Source organism: Semicossyphus pulcher, unplaced genomic scaffold (assembly GCF_022749685.1).
Source record: "Semicossyphus pulcher isolate SPU_LCO1_2020_fin unplaced genomic scaffold, fSemPul1.0.p SCAF_7, whole genome shotgun sequence".
Lineage (NCBI taxonomy): Eukaryota > Metazoa > Chordata > Actinopteri > Labriformes > Labridae > Semicossyphus > Semicossyphus pulcher.
This window is the reverse complement of record NW_027211748.1, coordinates 19,597,815-19,621,283: the sequence shown is the minus strand read 5'-3', so window position 1 is coordinate 19,621,283 and position 23,469 is coordinate 19,597,815. Positions and strand designations below refer to the sequence as shown.

The following is a 23,469-nucleotide window of genomic DNA, read 5'->3' as shown; positions in this document are numbered from 1 at the left end:
ATTAAGTTTTAATAGTGTCAGCCAGCAAAAGTCAGGATGGATCTTACCCAAGTGACATCCATATGCAAAAACTTACAGTACAGCATTCTGTTTCCCCCCTATCAGCCAACATATAAACCAACACCATGCCCATACACAAAAATAATGCCTTTAATGAATTAGATTGCTGATGCTGCTGATTATTTACTGCTATATGCTTTCTGTTGCTGTACAATTTAGTGAAGATAGATCCAGATCGTGATTTTGCGTGCATTTTATGAGCAGCTTTGCATTTACATGCAGTTACATGTGATGTTAAACTTGGATTGGGTGTTAAAGCATGCATTCTAAACATACTCTGCCTTCCACATATTTTCTACAAAAAATCTATTCACATATTATATCAATCCCTTCTGTGATAAATACCCAAGTGCTGAATCTTGACCAACATACTATCAGTACTGGTACATTCAAATACAAACCAGACATTTGCGTGAGCATGCCAAATTTGTATGTCTACTGAACAGTGCAAAACACAAAATTCCTTCCTGAGACTAGTCAGCAATTAGTCCCTTCATTACCTTGTAATATTCATCACTTCAAGTGTCACATTTTTGCTCTCCCTACCATTCATTGAACAATATTCTCTAACAACAGGAATAACGTGATATATCTACAGCAAGATGTATTGTGATTCATCAATATCAGCAACACATAACACATGGACATACAGTACGTGCTCATTTTGGTCAATAAAGAAAAAAAGTATGGCATTCAGTGGAATTTTTAGCTGCACATAATTTAAATGCTTGGTTCTGAAAACAATCTGACACATGAATACTACAGTGCTAATAGAAATTTAAGAGCTCTTTATACAGATTTGTACAACATGACAAACCTTTCCAGACATGTTCATTCCCTCTGTCACCTGTCAAAGGCTGCCATGTAGCTGTAAAGATGAGGTCCTTTGCTTGAATGCTTTTCAAATAAAAAGTCAAGTGTAAAATAAAAGGCTTTTTCATTTCTTAAATGTTTTCCTTTGTTTTTTTCTGCAGAGTGCTTTATTAAACAGAACGCGTCTCCACTTCGATCTTCTCCTCGGACTGTGATGATTCTGCTTCCTGGTGGTTGACGCTTGGCCGGACCGTCACCAGCGGACCGCCGCCGTAGATGGAGTGGAGGAAGTTCCACGTCTCTTCGGAGATCTGTCCCGAGTCTGCTCCTACAGGGTCAGTACAAGCACACACACTTAAATAACAATAATATCTGCAAAGTTGAATCCAATCCAAACAGACTCTGCAGGAGTTGTTCTAACATAAGGATCTTTTCTAGCTCACTTATTTTTATACAATACCTTAACAGAGATTGAAAACAACATCTAGAGAATAATCTACATCTACAGAATAAAAGTAGAGAAGATTACATCATATATTACAATAATAATTATATCAGTTCGTACCTTGTTTGAGTGTTAAATGGCCGTTCTTGTTTACTGTAATCTTGGAATTATCAATGGGTCCCGGCGGATCTTTAAGATGAAGAAAGACAATTAGTTGTCATAATTATAAACAGCAGTTAAATGTCTGAAGACAAATTCTCAATCCTAATTGTGTAAGAGCACTGATGTCAAAATGTCAAATGTTTTTGTCACACTATGAAAAGCAATTTCTGCTCCCCACTTGCTACACAGAGAAAACAAGTATTAGAGGAGCAGAAGTCAGAGAGAAAAAAGACGTTTGCAGCCGTGCCAGATGTAAGCTGTTATAAATAGATATGACAATACAAAGCAAGGCAAGCAAATAAAAAATGAGAACGAGAGGTAGAAACCGAAATATATTTTGACACTTCATTTTGCTGCAGGAGGGAAACTTGACTCGGGGGACCAAAGCAAACTCTTTGAAGATAAATCAAAAGAAGAAATGGGACTTCCACGGTTTCTTTTGAACATGAGCAGCTTTTGGTAACAAAGGAATTTGGTTGTTCCATATAAAACTATTTATTTGCTTTATTTTCCTACCCATACAAATGTATAGGTCTGACATATGCCATTTGTTTGAAAAGCAAAAATTCATGAAACAAAAATCCTGGCAGCTTTTTGATGAGAAATAATCAGCAGCTTTGAGGCTCAACTGTCAAGCGAGGGGAAACATTTACCCTTTAAATCAGACATTGAAACAAGATTGGGGGTGGAAATGCAAGACTTCTGTCCAATTACCATTGTCTTTTCCTTTGACAAAGCCCTCCCACTCACGAAACCACTGCATGCTGATGCAGTATATGACCACTGGAGACTCCTCCTCCTGGAACGCCTTGTTCAGCTACAGAGCAGAAGGGGGGAGAGAGGAAATGGGGGAGGAGAGAGCAGTAGAGACAAGAGGGAGGAGAAAAGGATGCAAAGGGATGGGGAGGAGAAACAGGGGGGTGGAGGGTGGGGGGGACAAAAAAAATAATTAAGTGAGGATGAAAGGATTGAGAGAAGAGGAGATGGAAAACCTAATCAATTCTCTCTGGTGGTTATTCAAATTGGAAGACAGTCTCGACATCATACTGCAGCAATTTCATCTTTCTTGGAAATGACACAATCCTTGTTCATCTTGTTAGCCTCTTTCTCTCTCACACACACAATCATACAGACAAACACACACCATTTATCCGTCCTTTTGAGTAGCCATTGTGCGAGTGGGCGGACTGGGGGGACAAAAACAGCTGCATCTGTCCCAATGCATTAATGATAAGGCTTTCATCAGACTCACACCTCTCATCTCCTGCCGGGGTGAAGAGCACCAACACATGCAGCCTATCAACTGGTTCAATAGACAGGAGAATAGACCTATACACACACACCCAGGAGTACAGAGAGCTCCACAGAGGCTCACTGACACACAATGCATTAATATCACTCCATCAGCACCATTTTTTACTGTATCTGGGTAAAGCCCGATCTTCCCTGCTGGTAAACATATGGTTTAGAGGCTTACCCGGACAAACATGTCCAGCTCTGACTTGCGCCGTTTCTCCAGTTTTTCGATCTCGATCTGGCACGCGTGGCAAACGTACAGGTGGTTGACAGCCGGTCCCCCTCCGTACCTGCAGGGAGCAGTCCACATTAACTCTGAATGATGAAATTTAATCCACAAAAAAAAACAAAAAAAACATTGTGATTTTGAATCTATGCTCCAGCCAGTCTCACAGCCAGCCTGCTACTTTATTTACCTGCTGTAAAGGTGATCCCACACGTTCTGCGGCAGCATCACTACCAGGTCATCAATGAATGTTGCCTTGTTTGGTGGCACACCTGATGAAAGACACAGAAACATCAATCAGACATTAACAGCGTAACAGTTTAATGGTAATGGTGACTGTAATCAATTCGAATAGGCCTAGAAGCTGGCCATAAAATGCACAAATTTAATGCTCAATTTCTGTTATCCAAGCATCTAATTTTCAATTATGTTCCCCCTTTTATTTACACATCAAGTACCCAGGGACGACTTGGGGAGCACCTAAGTGGTTATTTTTATTCTTTGGATAGTTTCACCTCTTTAAAGGGGCGGTTTGCCCCTGGAAAAAGACACTGTCAGTCAAAACTGGTGTTCTCTGTGATCGACAGCAGCAATAACATTTGAAATTGACACCATAGCTGTGGAGAAAGTTGTACAAACAGCTCGTTGTTTTGTGCATTCCACATTCCTACAAACCCCAGCGTGCATTGCGTCCCTCCCTCTGAAAGGAACGGCCCAGTGAGAGACGCTGGAGTGAAATACTACCGTTTTCCAGTCAAAGACATTGATCACTGTAGGCAATGGCTCAGAGCGGTACAGAATCTGAAATACGACAAGAATATACGGGTGGATCATCTAAAAAATCTTCAGGTCTGCAGTCTACATTTCAAACCTGATGATTTTGAATGAGACATGACATCGGAGGCGGGCGTCCTAGATTGAGGAAGTGTAGTTTAGCGAGCTCCCTGGCCTCCGCCAGATGATGCATTTACGTAGTCTTGCTCTGGAGAAATGGATAGCATCCTCCAAGGGCACAGAGCTAAATTGCATTTTTTCCTACCATAATGGCATTAGCTCCCCATAATAGTGTGATAGGACTGAGGTTGAAAATCAGCGAACTGGCCCTTTAAGCCTTTAAAAATCCTTCCAATGAAAGGAACAACAATGAAACAATCCAAGAAGAAATGATCACTCTTGAAATCTATCTAAATTGTCCTATTCTTATCTTTAAAGCCATACTTCTCTTAAAATAGTGTATTTTGTTATTTATTCATTAAATAGGGTGTATAGTGTTTTTTTTTAAATCTAAATTGATTTTGAACCTTCAAATTTAAATTCCCATCTTGAACAGGAATTATTAATTATAATAACAAATCATCCCACCTAAAATAATTAATTTAGCCTTTTCTGTGTAGATTAATAAAGCTAAATATGACACAACCCCTGATATCAGTAGGAACAATAAAAAAGACTAGCACTGGGACCCAGCAGAGTGTGCATGTGCAGATCAGTGACAGTTAACTCGAGCAGAAAAAATTGTGGCAGGATAAGTTAATGAATTGTATAAAACACGGTGACATCTGTGTTAGTCATACAATTTAGTGGGTCCTTAAATTCTTTATTTACAAATTGTTGCCAAATGATTGTTTGTTATTCTAGCCTTTTTTCTCTTGCAAAACTTTAAGTTAATCATTTTATTTCTTTATTATGTTTATCTAAAGAATGTCCCCTTACTTTGCTTGCCTGATTATACATTTCTGATGCTGTTAAAAGGAAAGTGAAAATAAACTGTGACCTTGCCAGATTTGCTGTGAAATCAAACATCTGGCCGCACTGCTGCAACATGGTTCCTTTGCACTGATGTTATTTTTACTTCCTGCACATACCTGACTAGTCAAAACATAATGTGATTGTAGCCGCAAAGAAGGAGGAAACAACCTGTAGGTGCTTATTTACAGAATGAGACACATTCTCTGCTTCCTTCTGTATTCTTACAGCTTTATCATACATTTTCCTTTTGCTACTTAAATCTAAATTCCATAATTTCCGGCGCTCTCTGAATAGAGCGCTGAAAAGAAAGATAGCTTGATTGGCAGAAAACCCTTTTAGAACCCTCCCCTCCTCTCTGCTAAAACGAGAAAGCAGGATCATCTGCACAAAGAGAAGCAAAACCCCCCTTTGAAGTCTGCTGTGTTGCGAAGGGAATACTCTGCTTTGTCAGAGTCAAAAATCCACAGCAAAGATGAAAGCATAAGCTGTGTTAAGAGACGGTAGAGTATAATTTTTCCGCTAAATGCTTGTGCACAGAGCAAGAAAAAGGGGATTGCTGCTCAGGGAAACTTTAACCTTTGTGGGTTTTTTTTAATATGATGACAACTTAGTCACACGCACCTCCATGCGAACACAGGAAGTCGTCGTTGGAAATGGGGCCCGGCTCAGCAAAGGTCTTGAACTTGTTTAGCCACTGGCGGGAGATGTAGAACTGCAGGAGGCTGGGCTCCATCATGTTGAATAGACCCGACACCCTCCTACGTTCTTTCAGCGTGTCCTCGTTGCTCTTTCTGCCACGGGAACAGACCACAGATTAATCACAACTGCAACTGAGTCATAAAAGTAAGATTTAAGTTTATGAATATCAAAGTAACAAAGAGAGTCTTATAATTTTACATGAATAAATGAATGGGTTTTTGTTTACAACAGTCAGTGTGAAAGCATATCTTGCTTACTTATAGAAGAGCACATAAGCCTCCGCATTCTGGACGCAGGATTCAGACACCTCTGTCACACTTTGGTCATCAAATTCATACCACAGATTGTTGACATCATTCCTGCAGTACGCAATGTAATGGCCACCTGGGATCAGACAAGGAGAAGCGTTAGAGCAGCAGTCGTAAACCTAACAAGTACATGTGAGATATTTCTGCAGGCTCTAATGAATGCAGGACACTCCGGATGCCTCAGTCTGAGCACAAAGAGGAGCGACTGTGCCCACTCACTGCTGGCAGTGCCGTGGTGACAGATGACTGACAGCAGGTCATAGTTGGAGGTCTGAGCGGAGCCGTCTTTGGCCAGGAAAGGCTGCAGGTCCAGGCCCTCGAGCGGGAACGAGACGTGGGTGCTTATCTTGGTGGAGAACATCAGTTCGTGTCTGAAGCGCTTCAAGTGGATACACAGGATCTGGAGCGAAGAAGTTATATTTTAGAAATCCAGTGTGTGAACGCGTTAGGGTAAAGGATTGTGGTTTATTCATGACGTGAAGTAAAAGAGTTGTGTGTTTACCTCTGGCAAACTTTGCATTTTACAAAACTTGACTCCGTTTCGTAATCTAAGAGGCAACCAGAAGAAGAAGAAGGGCAATCATTACAATCCTGGACATTCTGTTTTTAATGTAAAATGAATGAGTCCAGTTTGATAATCAGTCACTCACTTCTTGCATTTTTCACAGCTGTACATGTTGTCTCCTAGAAAACAAACAAACCCACAGTTACTGAGACATCAACCTTAATGTTTATGCTGGTTAACAGATTGACGCCCACTCACTCACCCTTTAGTTCATCTCTGGCAAAGAAAGCTGCAAGACAATCTTGTAGCGTAACCACCGGACCCCAGAACCAACTGAGAATAGAAACAAACAGATAAACAGATGAGCAATGTATAGAACCACTTATACTCTATGTGAAGAGTTAAAATAAGTACACTGTATATATTAATAAACACACCTCTTAATGTATTCCATGACAAAAGCAATCCAGCCCTGCGCTGCGTAAGCTTCCCCACAGGAGCCGGCTTTAACCAGAGAGGTCTGGTGGGTGGAGGAGTGGAGCTTGGCCAAGTCCTCCTTCCCCGGGATGGGCAACGAGATATCCTGGAAGTTCTCCAGGGTCACAGACACCTGAAAGCAACATAATACAGAGATCTTTAAACGCATTTCACTTTTAGCCGAGGATCATTTTTTTACCCTTATTCTGAAAAAGGCAATATTCATACTAAGCTGTGAATGATTCCACTAATAATGCTGTTACATGCAGCTGTACATACTCCAATGAATCCATACCTTGAAAAATGTTCAGGCAAGATGTCGTGTGTCACAGACTGCTCTTAAAACCCTAATTGAGATAATTAATCCTAATTGCACCTTGTGAATTCAATTCCAAAGATTGCTCTGAGAACCAGAATATTATTATCATATCATATCATGTCATGTAAAATGCTACAGTTTAAAGGTTTAATTGGAATGTCCAAACAGAACTAAGCCATTTTGCCATTCAAAGGTCAGACCTTAGCCATGATTGGCTGGCAGTATTTGGAGTGGCTGCTTAGCCCCTCCCCCACGTGTGCGATCCCATGTGAGGGAGGGGCCGCACTGCACTGTCACTCCTAAGTTGTAGAAAACATGGCCGCTCTAGGATCGTTTATTCGGCCTTATATGTACGAGCCAGAATTGCCAGGAGGTATCAGAATGGTGAGTTGAAATCTTGACAACAACTTGACTACAAGCTAGAGCAAAAAGGCAGCCTGAGGTGAATGATGGTGAATGCTGATTGGTCGATTTCAGCGAAAGCAAGGTTCTACGTAGAAACCTGCGGCTGTTTGGAATGGCTCATTTCAGAGGCTACCTTTTAAAAAATGTGATTCTGGACCCAAAAATGTGAAAAACATGCAAAATATGAGAATATCTATTCAAAAGATATGGCCCCTTTAAAGTAAAAGTAATTTGTTTTCATGCTCTCCTGCACTGCCCTGCTTCTGTAAAAAATCCTATTATATCCATTTAAAAAAATGTAGCTGTCCACACTCACCCGATCGCAGGTGAGGCACTGAACCGAGCTGACAATGGTTCCATCAAACACATCTGAGATGACACTGCGGTATTTCTTCTGACGCTTGTTCTTTGGTGGGGAGAATGTGGTCACAGCTGTGGGGAGGAAGCGAGACAAATGTGAGAATATTGCTGTGCAGTTTGTCAACAGACACAGGATGTCACTGCCTTTGTCAAACCCAGACTTTATAAAGCTTTAAATCTGGACGACCTCTCATTATGCAGAAGTACCTTTCAATTTTTATAATTAAGGGTAAAGTAATTTCATGGAATTATTTCCATCAAAACAGGACAATATCAAGTTACAGAAGTACCTTTCTTATGAGCAGGGTTTAGGCTAGGCCACCCTGAGGAAGCTTTGGGTGGGCTGCAGGACAGTTTGGGAATATGTCCCTCCATTGGGACTGGACTCTGTGGTCTTATGTTGTTGGACATCTGGATGTCTGGGAAGGAATCTGGATAAACAAAATGTTACAGAGTTTAAATACCATATATTCTATCAAATGTATTGAAGAAAATACAAAAAACAATAAACATGGCATGTCTCTTCTGTCACTACCTGATGTTCTGCTTTGAACCTTGATGGCTCCCTGGCTGCTGATAATGGGCGTGGCTTCAGTTGTGGTGTCAACATCCTTGTCAATGTCCACTCCAGTGCTTCCACCCATAACACCATTAACTCCAGAGCGGTAAAAGTCATTAATCATGTTCTTCTCCTTCTGCCACTCCCTGTTGGCCAGGATCTCATCCTGCTCAGGAATCAGCATCTCCGCCTCGTTTGTGACGTCCATCATCACGCTCCCGCCATGCACCTCATTATCGGCCCGCTCGCTGCTGCCGCAGGACTCGCATGACTGGAAGTCATTGTCCGACTGGCTGTGGTTATCCTCCTCGCGGCCGTCATCCACGGTGATGCCGTTAGACTGGTCGTAGGGCTCTGGCAGCGGCTCCTTAAGCTCCTCGTGAAGTTGATCCATCAAGCAGCGCAGAAACTCCTGCGAGTCCTGGAGGTCAATTTGGGATAATCGCAAGAAATGTTAGCTGGGGTAACAAATATGTTCCAGCTCAGATAAATTATAGAGTTTCTTCTCATCTATTTTGGTCACAGCAGTCTGTAAAAGGAAATTTTCTCTCTCTGCAAAGAAATCCAATGCAGCACTAATTCTTCCTAACTATAATAGAGTTTGACAGACACAGCCAAGCTTTCCCAAAGCTAATTTTTTCCAAATTATACAGAACAACGGCGTTACCCCCTTGTTTATCCCAATTCTGCATCACAGAATCCGAATGCAAATGCTCACGAATGTGTAATCAAACTTAATGAGCCTCAGACATCTAATCTCCGTCTCCAGCCAAATGAACTCTCCTCTCACAGGGACCTGGAATGTTAACTTCATTCAAAGCGGTGCTAATTCCAAGGCTGTGCAGCCCAGCATGGCGTGACAAATGAATATTCCTCAGCTAACCTCACTGAACAAACACTGGCGAGCCAAGAGGAAACAGGCCCTTTTATCATTTCACCACTCCGGCTTATAAATCTCTTATTTACAGACACTGGACAAAGACAAGACGTGCTCCAGTAAAACGACTTTTCAAATCCTTTTATATCTATAACACATAAGTCTTTTTTTATTTCAAGCACCACCTGGAATCACATCAAGCGAATTAAACTTACGGTTTAATGTGTGCATCTGTGTGTGAATGAGAGGCAGAAGCTCGGTTGGTAATTGCAAGGAAGAGGATTCGGTTTATCAGGCTGAGTGATTTGAGCTGAAGCTAATGTAATTTCTGTAAAGGAGTGAGCATTTAGGGAGGTGGAGTGGAAGAGAAAAGGGAGAGGCTGTGTAAGATCTGGGATAACTTTATAGCTTGGGCGTCAGACCCATAATAATCCCAGCTCAGCAGGAAAGACAGACATTTTTCTATTAGTCATATAAGAAACTGTAATTTATCATAAAAAGCAGAGAAAATAATGCATTACACACACATCTTTAAAAAGACTTTCAAACGTCACTACAAACAGATTCAAATGTCCGCCCGTTTCAGTCACGACAGTTGATTAATTTTTAATCATGTAAATAAACAAAAGCTGCAAACGCACTGTTAAAAATGTCTCCAACTGTGAAGAGTGTCAGCATGTTTTATTTACACAATGGATGTTCACACATGTGCTCAAGTTGCGCATTCATTTCACCATCTGCAATGACCCACCTGCTGAGAATATCCTCTGAACATGGGGTTTATGGCTTTGATCCCCTGGAACAAGTTGGTTGGGACCACGTAGGAGGGTCTGCAATGTGACAAAACAAAAGGCTTTTTTATGATGAATTATGACTTTAACATTTATCCTGGGTTACACATCACCATTGTATATGGGACTGTATGAAAGTGAGATCCTTTTGGCAAGATATTTTTTAATATATTTGATCAAATTTAATAAAAGAAATTACCACTGGCAAAAAATGTTTGCTGTATTCTATATAATTGCTATTTATTGTATAATTGTATAAATGATCTGCAAACTTCAAACCAAAACAATTACCTGTTTTTGTGCCACAGGTCTGACACGAGTTTTTGATAGCTTTTGCAGAGAGCAGGCTTCTTGTCCGTCCTCACCATGCCGCCACATTCAAGAAAGAACTGTGTCAAGGGCGGGCTGCAACGAAAGGAGGGATAAATATATCATGTGTGGGCACCAAACAATGTTTAAATGAATATCTGCGCCGTAAGAGTAGTACTGATACCAAAAACCTTGAAAAGTGGGGGCTTAATTCTTAAAATGCTGCATACTTTCTAAGTAAATTAGACAGAAAGAAATAATTCAGAGAGTGCAAGATTATCAGTTTTAATTGCTTACGTCTTCTGATACCTATACATCTGCAGAAAACCTTGGAAATGGAAACCCAGACTGGTTCATGTGCAGCATTTCTACAAAACAGTTTTCCCAGCCTGTATTTTTTTTATTAATTCATTTCACTGAATTCATATCTCACTTGTGGGGTAATATCACAAATTCCCAGAGGTACTAGCTCATGCAAGAAATCTCCACTCGCAGCTGAGAGCTGAAGGATGTCGGAAATGGCTGGGAAGAAAAAAGCAGCTGAGGGTATTTTGCTTGATGGATACAGAGTGGACAGGAATTTGCAAGAAAGAGACAAACTGCAGAATGAATAAGGCATGGACTGTTCCCGTCCCTTGGCAAGAGAAAAGTCCTTGGAAGTGAATAATGACCCGACAGTAAAGTGAAAGAAGCAGCGCTCACACAAACAGACATCAAAGGAAAGTTTCAGAAAAAGGTCCCTCCTTCCGCAGCTGCGTGACTCACGTCCTCCTATTTTTGGAATGTGATTTAGATTGCAAATTTTGACCCACATCTTTTCCCCATTTTGACTTCTATCAAAACTAAGCATCATCAGTTTAAATGTAAAATGTACAAGCCCCTGGGTATCTTGTATTATAAAGGAGAAAGGGCTTTGCTGTTCTAAAAAGTAAGTAATATAATACAGCCTCAGGCTCTGCAGTGGAGCCCCAATTTAAGTGACCACACTAACAATCCAATCATAAAAAATGAATCAGAAGGACAGGCAATTCAATAAACAATAAAAAATGCAGCAGACTGGCGGAGAAAAAGTAAAGGGAGACGCATTATGAGACATTGTGGGAGAAGAAAAGGAGAAGAGATTGGGAAAGAGTAGGTGTTCATTTGTAACCGAAGACCCTACAGGGAACTACAAAAGGCCATTTCTGCCGTCTCAAATGGTGCACTGCAGCAATTTTCACTCAGCCGTCACTCTCCCAAATGAGCAAAGTTTTTTTTCGCGTTCAACAAGAACCGAGCAGGCAGTGAATAAAACAGCAAATAACTACTGAATAAAACAAAACAGAGTAGTAATTAAAAAGTAGCCCAAAGAAACGTGAGAGAGGTGATGCAGGCCAGACAGGTGGATGTAAGGACAGGAGGCAGGTTAACGGAGCTCTCACCAGTTGGACAGCGCCTGCAGGGCAGCGTTCATGTAGCAGGTGTTGCCGATGTTCTTCAGCCCCGTCAGGCCTGAGGGAGACAGAGCACACCAGGGAAATTAAAACAAGCCACTCATCAAATGCCGTAAATTCTGATGGCAGCCACGAAGCCTCTGCACGGCTAAGACGACTCCTTCCATTTCTAAGATTAACATTTCATGGCAGGAGAAGAAAAAGTGGGTACCTGGTGTGTTTTAAATCAGCTGCTGTAGTCAGCGGACTAGAATGTTATTTTTCTGACTAGAGCGGATATGAAGACCACAGCCCAACCTGACCCCACAGAACAGTTCATATTAATGGATTTTTTTCACTCATTCTACATGACTTAGTCTTTGTTCTACAGTATAATTATGATTTACAATGTTACAGTTTAATTTAGCAGGTGCTTTTGTCCAAAGCGACGTACATCTGAATATACATTTTAGAACTAAACTTTCTATCCTGCTTTCAGGGGACGTAAATAGAAGGTATAATTTTACCTTTTTAAAGCACTTTACTTATACAAGTTATTTTAATTTGTAAGATTACCAATATGGATTCATTAAATTATGCTGTTAGCTACATCTTGAGTTTTTTGGCTAATCTACATTATTTACAGTAGGCCGTTAATTAAAGTCAATCACAAGAAAAATGGGTTCTTTTTCTGTAAACAATGCAGCATGTGGAAAGGAAGTGTTGACTGGAAGTCGTTTATCACTAACAGCTGGCTACACGCCCGGGCATGTTCACTGTTGTCCCCGATGCTATATCGTCAGACTATAGCCAATAGGATTCGAGACTGATTATAATGAGATGATTCTCAGGCAAGTTCTGCAGCTCTAAGAACAGTTAAAAGAGCTTTTTCTCTCCAATTCCTGTGCACATTTATGATGTCATTTTTTAGAGAAAATGATATCCCAGGAAAATCTAAGTCACATTGAGTTTAAGAATATGTGAACCATGTCGGTGTTATCTGATTTTTAAATGGCACCCAAAGAATTATAGAAGCTTAATTGTCTACATAAGCTGTGTCAGTGTCAGTCACTGCTGCAACTCCAACTGTTGACATTATACAGTATATAGCTTATATAACCAGCATGAGCATCCTTCACCTCTCACATCTTCTCCCTCAGCTCTGTGGGGAGGCACGGCTCACTGTTTGGTAACCTCATGTGACCCGCAGTGCACTCTGTGGAGGACGTTAGTCTAACAAAGCTTACTGACTCCACCTCATGATCATAAGATCTGTATATATGACAAAAATAACCGAAGCAGTGTCTGGTGCCAACGCCTGGGCTACACCACATGAGGTGCAAGATAACATATGTCATTTGTTGGAGCCTCACAGCACTGAGTGAAACATTGTTTGCATTAGAGGGGCTGAAGCTCTTAGCACTGAAGTGTCTCACTGCACTAAGGTACGAAGGAGCAGCCTGTAGTCCTGCTTAGTGACAGAGTGATTTTTCTGTTGCTTGTAGGTCTTGCAGAGTGTCAGAGCCCTTATGAGCAGCTGCATATGGAAAACTTTTGTGTGTTAATAGCTGGCCTGTTTGTTGTTTTTCTTTTTGATGAGCTGTTGGATGTAGGTTCTAGTTTTTACGTTGTGTTTGAGTACAACTTGAAACAGACTTACATCAGATGGTGTTTGTCAACCCTAGTACTTTAAAGTCTGCATAGACTGTATAAAAAGCTGGATGACATGACAGCTCTCTAAAGGTGAAGCAAAAACATTTCGGGCGCCCCCTGCTGACTGGCTGCAGTATAGGTCATAAAGCCCGCCTCCTCCGTGTTAACAGATGGGACATGAGTCAAACTATAAAATCAAAATACACGCCAAATAAATGTTTTCTCAAACATGGTTTCTGTCATTATAGTATAGTGTCATTATAGTTCTTATCATGCTGATTCATGCCCAAGTGTTCATTTTTCAGACAACTTTAGTTTTAATTAATCTGTTCCGGATTAGAGTAGAGGACGAACGGCGAGAGGAGACGTAACTAAAACAATCACTACAGCCACTGAAGTTTCCATATCTGTGAATGTTTGCTTCAGACCAACACAAAGAAGCTGTTCTTACTCCAGCATGTGGGATCTTTGCTGTTTTTTTCAGTGTGATTTGGTTAGCAGAAGTGGCTACTGTGGCTCCACCCGGCCGATGCGCAACACTGGCTCCAAATGATGTCACCATCGCAAGAAGAATGAGAGCACATGGAGACGCGTCGTCCATCTATATAACAGTCACTGGTCTTCACGCATCCATTTACTGCATTTAATAATTTAAATCATAACGCTGTGCTTTGAAGTAAACTAACTGCTGATGACTAAGCTCCTGCGTCTTTCTTGCAATGTTCATTTTTAACTTTGTTATACTTGGATTAAGAGCTCATGAAGCAAATTACATTCAAGTCACTCCGCTGACTTCTGAAGTCATGATTTTTAATTATTAAAAAGACAATCTGGGCAAGAAACAAGCATCTATTTCAGCATCTCTGTTGTAAGTGCAGACTTTAAAACACTGCATGACCGCACTTAGGTTGCCTTCAATGCGACATTTAAACAGTTGCTTCCCCAAGTAGTATTTGTTGATCTTGTAGCTTATTTTTTTAAGAACTAAAATTGTGTTAACACAGAATTTCTGCATTTGAGCTAAAATAAACAAAATCTATATATTGTATAATAACTATTGTAGTTGTCAGATATAATGAGTCAAAGTGCTTTTAATAAAATAGCCTTTTGATTGACTATTACAACTAATTATTTGTGTCATTCATTTTGTTGTAAGCTGACCTCGTGCTCGCAGTTCATCCTCCTCCTCTGTCTCCATGTCCAGGTCCTCACAGCCTCCATTAGGGGGCACTCTCAGCGAGGTCGGGCTCCCAGGGGCCCTGCTGTTATCCTGCAGCAACAGCACAGCACACACAGACCTCATCATAAAACTCTTGTCAAGTAAATGAATAACCTCGTTCAATTTGACAATTTAACTGTCACTCTCACGCTGGTGGCAATTGTTATCGTACAGCTCTGCCAGTACAACCGTTATGTAACTAAGCAATTAGTTTGAAGGCATATATTGAGTCTACAATGAGTTGGAGAAAGAAGACTTTAAAGTGCATTAAATACATAGTTTGGAGTTAGATTTTTTTTGCATTACTTTTTCTCTTGCTGTTTAATATAAAACTTGCTTTATGACTTTAAGGTATGAAGTCATAAAGCAGGTTATGATAGAAAGTCATAGCTGTACCTGTAAACACAATAAAACATGGTGATGCAGGTGTGATGGGAAACTGTCTCCTACCTGACTAGCACTCTGTGGGGAGGGGAGGGCTTTGCTGTTGGTGTGGGGAGAGTGGGGGCCTAGTTTACGCTCCAAGAAAACCTCCTTGCCGCAGGCGTAGCACCACACCCGAAGCGTGGTCAGGTTGACTGTGAGGTTGTGCCTCGTCTCCTGCACACAGAGAAAACATTCTGTGAATATCGGACAGTCAAAAGTGAAACAACAAGACGGTGTTAATGTTTACCTGAGAACAGATAATAAAGCACATGTTTACTTTCTTATCAACGTGATGCTTCTTAATCTTCAACACAATCTATCAGTCAGCACAGGTGTAGTTCTAAGGTGAACAAGCTACAGTTTTATGGAGCCAGCTCAACAAAATGTTTTCCCACAAGCATCATGTAAATAAGCCAAAATAAAGTAGATCCTACCTTCACTCTCCTCTTAAAAACTACAACTATGGTCTAGTTTGTAGTACTGACAAAATAGATATGTATGTTCCAATATCAGACTATTGACAATATTGATTTAGTGGATAATTAGAAAACATACAGATGATTAAAACTGAATTAACAAAGATGTTTAAAGGTGCAAAGTAGGACTGAGAATGATCCACACCATTGACCACACACGCTTTATTACATGTCAGTGGAATAATCTTTCCTTATCTTTACGGGCCGTGGTGGAAATGCAGACATCAACAGGCAGGAGGAATGTTTTTGTTTTTTTAAGACGAGTTACTGCAACTTAGATTTCAGGATACTTTTGGTTAAAATGCGACTATAAACTGACTGAGTGCTACAAGTAGTACAATATGACTCTGATGACTGAGTACTCATTTTAGGTAAAATTGTCATATATAATCATGTAGAGAAGGCATTGAAGCTGCAGTATCCAAATAGTTAATTCATTAATCTGCAGATTACTGCCAATTAGTAGTTTGGTCTATGAAATATCACACATTCTTAAAAATGCCCTTCTTAATGTCCTTTTCTACTTATTTAAATGTCTTTTTTTTGTCCGACCAAACGTCCAAAACCCAAAAGATGTTGAGTTTATCGTCACGTAAGAAAGAGAAGCTCCAAATCCTCACAAATAGAAAGCAAGAATTGCATCATATTTTTGAATTTCTGAAAATTCACTGATGTGTATTCAAAACCTACTTTTATTTTACTTTTCATTTTAAAAGTATATTCCAAGAAGCTGGCTTTCAACACTAGCACTCATTTACTTCCCATTTTAATTAGATTTCTTGCAAGCGAACAAAATCAACAACCTCACCCTTAAAATTTAAGGCACAAAACCTTAAATCCGTCAATCTGTTTAGTATTTTATGTTCAAAATCTTGGCCACAAGTTCCAAGCCGAACGCCTCAGGCTACAGGTTTCGGTATAGGGGAGTCTGAGCGAGTTGTTGCATTAGGGCTGAAACATGGCCGAGATCTGCTGACCCACTGCTGCTCTGACAAACACAGGCAGCCTGGCAGGTCGACAGGAGACGGAACGTGAGCAGCAGCAGACCAGCAGACCCTGCATTATTCATCAGGGCTGCATTAGCCTTCACGCAGCGGGGCAGAGCAGAGCTGGCACTGGGGCAACGCCAGACTGAGCACGGCCATGAAAAACTCGATAGCTTAAATAATTTATGAAGGAAAGTATACCAGGTAGGGCATTAAAAACAAGCAAGATTTATAGGGCGTAGGTGGTGTTTTTACAAGCCCACATAATGTATTGTTTTACAATTACTTAGTCTAGTTTTCATAGTGACAATTTATTGTTTCGATTTACCTTTGGCATCATCATACCTTAAAAAACCTCAAGGAAATATTAGTTGTGCTCCTTCCACACTCAGACTAATGCTAAAGAATGATGGTAAACCAGTGTGCGCCTGTCAGCAGCTCATATTTTGCTCACGAACACATGTCCAAAAAAAACAAAACACTGCAGAACTTTTTTGTTGCTGCAGCACACATTCAACGTCTCCTTCAGGATGCGATCCTTTGATGAAGAAACAGGTCGGGTCCGTCAACTCTCCTCTGCAGCAATCAAGATTGAGATCGACAAGAAAACACCAACGGCCACTTTTGCACGTATGTAAGCAAACCTGCTCCATAACTGATCAACATATCTGATATAGAAGAAAAGTTCTGGCAGTTCAAAAGCAACTGTAAGGTTGAAGGAAGGATTTCCAAAGTTTACCACCACTTTCATATGGGAATGAAGTCCTTTTTGGTGCATAATGATTTTTGAAATAGGATCTATATGCAAATACTAATTATGTGTCCCAGTTTGTTACTGAAACTAAATACAGAATGGAGCTTCAACTTAAATTAGCTGCTCTAGCTGAAAACTCTCAACACTTTGCAACAGTCAACTCATGTTTACTTGCAGTACAGCGGCTCTTGTCTGCTGCTTCTGAAGTGATCCAGCAGCACTTTCTCATTGCGTAGTCAAGAGATTAAAATGTTTCCCTCCCTGCGGGGCTTGGAAGCACTAATTAAGCATGGCCTTCATTCTTAGAAGATTTAAAAATGGCGTCACAAAAGGCAGCTGACGCGACAGACGTCCTGAATATGCCAACAGATATCCCATTCACTTGTCATGTCATTTAAAATTAGCCAGCAATATTAACCAAAGATCTGTCTCTTATCTGAGTACTTTTAAAGAGGTTTGCATTTGAGCAGCCCTCTCTGGACAATGCTTTGAGCAGCCATGCAGACTAATATGCAGAGCAAATTACACGTTTGCTTTCTTATTTCTCCCCCCTCTCCTTCTAACCCCACTTGGCCCTGTGTGCTGCTGGAGGAAAAAAAAACCTTAGTCAACACTGGGAACAACTGAGGCTGAGCCAGGGCAGGAAGAGCGATACTGTAACCATAGAACTGACAGTATTATTGAATCTCCCCCCACATCCCAGAGGAATGCCAATTAATAATGGATGAACTGCTGAAATTGCACTGAATGTGGAGGTGTAGAAAGACGGGGCTGGCTTGATGGTTTTTAACAATTCGTGCACTTAAAAAAAGCTGAGGAGACTCACGTGCTGCTCTTAGAGAGAACAATGTTAAAAATAAAGCAGCGCTGCAGGCAGTTTCTTTTTTTTTTTTTCTCGAGTCACGGCGCCTCCTGGGACGCCAAAGTGATCCTGTCCTGCCATATGTGCCTCCTCTGCTTCTCTACTGAAACCATCACTCCTTTTTTTCCAATTCAACACCACAATCAAGACTTCCTCTCTTTTCAGTGCAAAACTTAATATACCCAAACTGAATGGCATCAGTAAGGTCTGAGCTCTCACCTGCGAATGCACTGTGCTGTGGTCAGTGTGAGATTCTCCACAGCCGACATATGCGCAGCCATTCTGGAGAGAGAAACAAAAGGAGGATGAAGCACAAACCAGAAATCAAAGTCTGTTCTCATCAACTGTTTTTCCCCCCTGGTGAGCACTGTCTTACCTCCAAACACGCCCACAAATTTGGTCCTCCAACTTTGCAGTCTTGACACTGGCCCTAATAAAAATATAAAGGTGTAGAGTTACGCGAGTTCAAATGATGAATGAAGATCATTAATACACACAGGGAAGCTCAAAAACAGACTTTAACGTTATTCTGTGTTTCTGCAGGGTTCAAAAAGTTAGATTTAAGACTTATAAGACCTTTTTTATCCCTAAAAGAATGCAATTAGACACCAGTTTCTTTGCCATAGTGTGAAAGCATAATGTAAATAATTGATTTAACTAATACAGCCAGGCGCAGATAAGCAGCATTAAATGGATTAACTTCCAAACTCCACTCCTCAAACTCCACAAAAAGTAACTGACAGCCTCCTCCGTGCAAAAACTTAATTTAAGCTATGTGCAGGTGCAGGTGACAGGGTCATGATGAAGGGTTCACTCACATGGGATTTCTGGATGAGCTCCTCCTTGGTGATCTCACCCACACAGTCCAGGTGGGGGCAGTCACAGCTGGACGCTGGCGGCATCGCTCAGCCAAAGGTGGTCTGAGAGAGACAGAGACAGAGAGAGAGGCGAAGGGGGAAACACAAAATTAATTCATATCTACATTGACTTCCTCTTTAAAAAAATCAATGCAGTACTTGTTTTATGGGAATGTTTATCGATATCATGTGTGATACTTGGTAGAGTTATAGCCAAAGAACAGAACAGAGGACAAGGAAAACAGTCAGGCTACTGTAACCTGAGTCATCACCACTTCACAGTTTTTCCATGCCTCCATGACGGATAACTTCCCCTTATTATCAGCCACACATTAGACTCGCCAAGCAGCACATCACACCACAGCTGTCAAAAACTCTTGTGGAACAAGCAGCAACTTAATGTAATTACCAGAATTTTTTTTTTCGAGTGCTGATAACATTTTTTTCATGTTAACTCCAGTGACTTTATTTCATTTCACGTAGGTCACATGTGTGTAATCTCCTTCACTCAAAGCTGCATTCAAATGGGTGATATCTCTGCAGCAATGGGGGACCTGTAGTTGCAGGAGCAACAGGGAAAAAGTAGCCAATGTCACAAAAGCTGGGGGAGAAAAAAGGGAACGGCATTGAGTGTGTATATGTTATTTCACTAAAGTGAAATAAAGCAGTGCTGAGAAATAAAATGCACAAAATCCCCCAAAACGAAGGTTCTCGTTATCTCTAGTCAGAAGAGCCTTTTATTGCATTTTATTCAAGAAAGTAGAGAAGAAATGTTTCTTTTGGTCCACAAAAGCTGGACTCAGGGGCAACACTATTCACAAGTACAATAAAAAACTCTTTCTGGAAAGTCTAATTTTATAGTGCTTCCACTTTAAAGTTCAATCATGTAATCCCACTTTGAAGCCAGGTCTTAGTAGTGGTGGAGCTTTATCTTCCTCGTCTTCAGGGATTGTTTCATTGTGTTATTTTACTGTTGCTTTCAATTGTTTAGAGAAAGCAATTCAAATTCTGATCGTGCACTTATTGTTATAACGTTGCTCAGCAGCTTTGTAACATGCTGACAATGTGTGTCACCCCATTATTCCTATTAAGTCTGAGAAATCTCTTCCAAATCTTACATCAGATTGCAGTGGATTCTTGCAGCTTTCTAGGAAGACTGGCAGCTACCCGACAAATGGTACACGCCCTGTTCAGTGGGATGACAGGAAATCACTGAAGGTGTCTACAGTCAGCTTGTTTGGATAGAACGAACAGAAAAGCTATACAAAGCACGATCAATGTAACACACTGGCTGAAAAAGCCTCTTCAGATTTAAAACTTGACACATGACTCCACATCATTGAATGTGTGACCATGTTGCCCGTGGCAAGGCTATGAAGTAAGCAGGACGTTGTTTGAGGTAGAACTTTGACATTTAGGCTTTCTAGGAACTTTCAGTTATTAATTGTATGATGACAGCAGGGCCCAGGCCATATCTGACTAATGAGCTGCACATGATTCAGCACATTTAAACCACATCAACACACTAACAAAACACTTGCCTTGAGTCTCAAAACATTCACAGCCCTCTTCATACATAAGACGCACAGCTTGCCAACAAACATAAAACAGCTGACAGGAGCACATACATGAGGAACACACAAAATATTGAGCCCCCAAACACGCATAAAAGCTAAGTTTAAAAGATAACTTTCAAAACCTACTGAATGGTGGGATCTGATTTTTTATTTATAAAAAGTTTATTAAAATTAAAGAGTTTGAAAATAAACTATTCATTAACAATGTATAGTTTCTGAAAATCAGTACAGTATAACAAAACATGATATGGGGCCACACAAATGTATGGATATTTTCTTAGTATTCTGACACTATTTAACAACAGTTAAAGTGGGAGATCATCATCGACACAGGAAGAAGCTTATCCTTAGTTAAGTCCATGTTCAGTCTTGTACAGGTCAATATGCTTGTTTACTCATCTCATCTACAATCAGTGAGTCTATTTTAAAATTCAGGTTTACTAAATAAAGAGCTTCTTATTCATACAAGTAAATGTAAACAAAAAAATATAAGACACATGGTTAACTACCTCTATGTTTGTGTTACAAGTACTGTAATATCCCTGAAGCTAAAATTAACGAAAACTCACAGTCACTATACAGAGAGCTAATTGTACGTTACACATAAGGAAAATCGAATTAGCCGGTGGTTTCACACAACAAGCCTCCGGTGATTAAGCATAGCAAGTGAATGGGAAACATCTATCCCATCTCTTACTTTTATCACAACAAACAACCCTCATTCGATCACTGTCTTCCAACCACCTAAATAATGATCGAGGAGATTGAATTCGGCACAAAGAGGTGGTACAGTCAGGGTGGGGCGTTTACCAAACCAGGCAGGGCACAAACCGATGTAGCCACCTTCTGTGTTATCCTACAGCTAATTGAAACACTAATTAAACTCAAAATCACAGCATTAGTCATTGATAATACATTAAAAGCACAGTTTAGCAAGAAGAGAGTCAACAAAGGTGCAACATTAGCCATTATGTTTAAACGTAACATTGCCTGCAGTTAATGTTAGCTAGCCATGTATTTAGTGCGACGTATTTAACTAGTTACCAACAAAGTTAGGACAGGTTTTCAGCGATATTAAGAAATCATCTTTTCTGTGGTAGATAAAAAAGCGTTATGTTACAGATGTGTGTGGCTTTGGCCTTGTCCACTTCTCAAATTGAGCTGTCAAACCCAGGCGAGGCGATGACAGCGTCACAGGCTGACTAGCAACCTTTCGCGTTTAGCATTAGCCTCTTGGCAATAATGGGTCATCAAAATGATTTTCTGATTTGCGAGCTAGCAATAACATTTGTATTATCTTATAGGGCAAGTAGTGGATAGATTTAGCCGCATATGATAATGTTGGGAGTTGTATAATTTGCTATTGATAACCATCTCGCTAGTAACATGCTAGCTAAAGTTAGCCAGCTAACGTTCCTGTATTACACGATCATCGACAATCCCACAGTGACTACACCAGAAACAGCAGCAGCTAGCTAGCATCAAAAATAACGACAGCCTCGATGCTTACCTGCGTGATAAGATAAAGGGACGTTTCACAGATATATCCAAATGTAATTGGTGTTCAAGAGACCGATTTAGTCTGTATTTAGAGGCATCTTTCAAAGAGCAATCCTTGACATTAAAGATAACCGTTCCTGTCCCTCAGCGTGGTTGCTAACGTTACAGCTGGCTCCGCCCCTTTCCGGTTTAAAAAAATAAAACCCATCCTTCCCATCCTACTGTAAATCTTACATTTGAAAACTACGTTTATTCCTTGTGTTCATAAAACTAAAATATATCTATATAGTATCACAATGAGCCATTAATCAGCTTAAATTGCAAAACTGACACTAATAGTAATGGTAATAAGTTCAGTGACAAGTCATGTATAGCAGACATGTATTCAACAGAAGTCTGACCAAAAAGGTTTATTTGCTTCTGTAAAATTCTTACTTCCTAAATTAAGAATAAATGGACTGGGGGGGAGAGGGTCACCTGGTAATGAACATTGTTAATGGAATAAACTGTAAACCCCTCCCCAGCGCCATCTAGCGTGTTACGAGCATATTGTGATACAAAATGTGAAGAAATACCCTCTACAAATGTAATCCCATGTCATCATTTGTGAGAGATTAAAGCATTGCAGGGCAAGTTCCAGTAATAGGATCGTTCCCTTTCTCTGTTTATTAGCTTTATGAGTTCAAATTATTTTGAAGTGCTTTTTATGTTGACAGGACAAAAACACTAAAGGACGCTGGGGAAATGATATTAACCTAGGAAATAAATGCTACTGTCATAAACTTATTCTTATTTATTTAAGGCAAGAATGATAACAAAAACAAAAAGAAATCATTGTAAGGTAATGTTAAGTAAAAGTAATAAGATAGTAAAGCATGCAATTGTTTAAAAATCATAATTTAGTCAAATAAAAGTGAAATATTTGTCTTAGTACTTCAAAATTGAGATATTAAGTCAAAATGTTGGCTTTCTAATTTGGATTAATATTAAGTCAAAATGATCATATGTGTAAAAGGAAAAAAAATAAAAGGTTAATAAATATGTAAGAAAATAAGTTTTTATTTACATAGTGTTTTACATTTCACTTCAAAAGGCCTTGACCTTTTCCTCCTAAGTTAAAATGTATGTCATAACTTGCCTTCGTAAAAACCTTTATTTATTTGAATCAAATAAGTTTGACCCCTTTTGATAAAGTTAACGGTGGTCTCCATATTTGTATAATTGCTAAAAGAGGTTAGATTTTAATCATTAAATGAATGTATGCAATTTTAATTACATTAACAAAACATGAATTACATTACATTACACAAAAATTAAACATTATTTACTTAACAGTAAAGCCTCACATTGATGTAGTTGTAATACTTTAGAAAGCCAAGTGGGGGCG

At 40.0% G+C, this 23,469-nt stretch overlaps 1 protein-coding gene across 1 annotated transcript; it reads right to left on the bottom strand.

Annotated features, from left to right (window-relative positions):
* usp33 (ubiquitin specific peptidase 33) lies at positions 1–22,216 on the bottom strand. Its single transcript, XM_069685006.1, has 24 exons — positions 22,093–22,216; positions 18,967–19,068; positions 18,525–18,578; positions 18,368–18,430; positions 15,095–15,244; positions 14,587–14,695; positions 11,782–11,851; positions 10,343–10,456; positions 10,012–10,090; positions 8,360–8,804; positions 8,115–8,255; positions 7,781–7,896; positions 6,701–6,873; positions 6,526–6,596; positions 6,409–6,442; positions 6,261–6,306; positions 5,978–6,158; positions 5,708–5,834; positions 5,373–5,542; positions 3,193–3,274; positions 2,958–3,066; positions 2,195–2,297; positions 1,439–1,507; positions 1–1,201 (listed from the first exon to the last, which is right to left on the bottom strand). Exons 2-24 carry the CDS (start codon positions 19,048–19,050, stop codon positions 1,044–1,046), a joined length of 2,748 nt encoding a protein of 915 aa, XP_069541107.1. The 5' UTR covers positions 19,051–19,068; positions 22,093–22,216; the 3' UTR covers positions 1–1,043.
* Between the last annotated feature and the right edge of the window lie 1,253 nt (positions 22,217–23,469).

Bases quoted from the DNA above. Each gene is read 5' to 3' on its own strand.
- usp33 (XM_069685006.1), bottom strand. From the start codon at position 19,050: ATGCCGCCAGCGTCCAGCTGTGACTGCCCCCACCTGGACTGTGTGGGT. The intron at 7,897-8,114 runs GTACTTCTGTAA...TCCTCCCCACAG, and splicing joins AAACCCTGCTCATAAGAAAG to CTGTGACCACATTCTCCCCA. The intron at 6,443-6,525 runs GTGAGTGAGTGG...TTTGTTTTCTAG, and splicing joins TGCCAGAGATGAACTAAAGG to GAGACAACATGTACAGCTGT.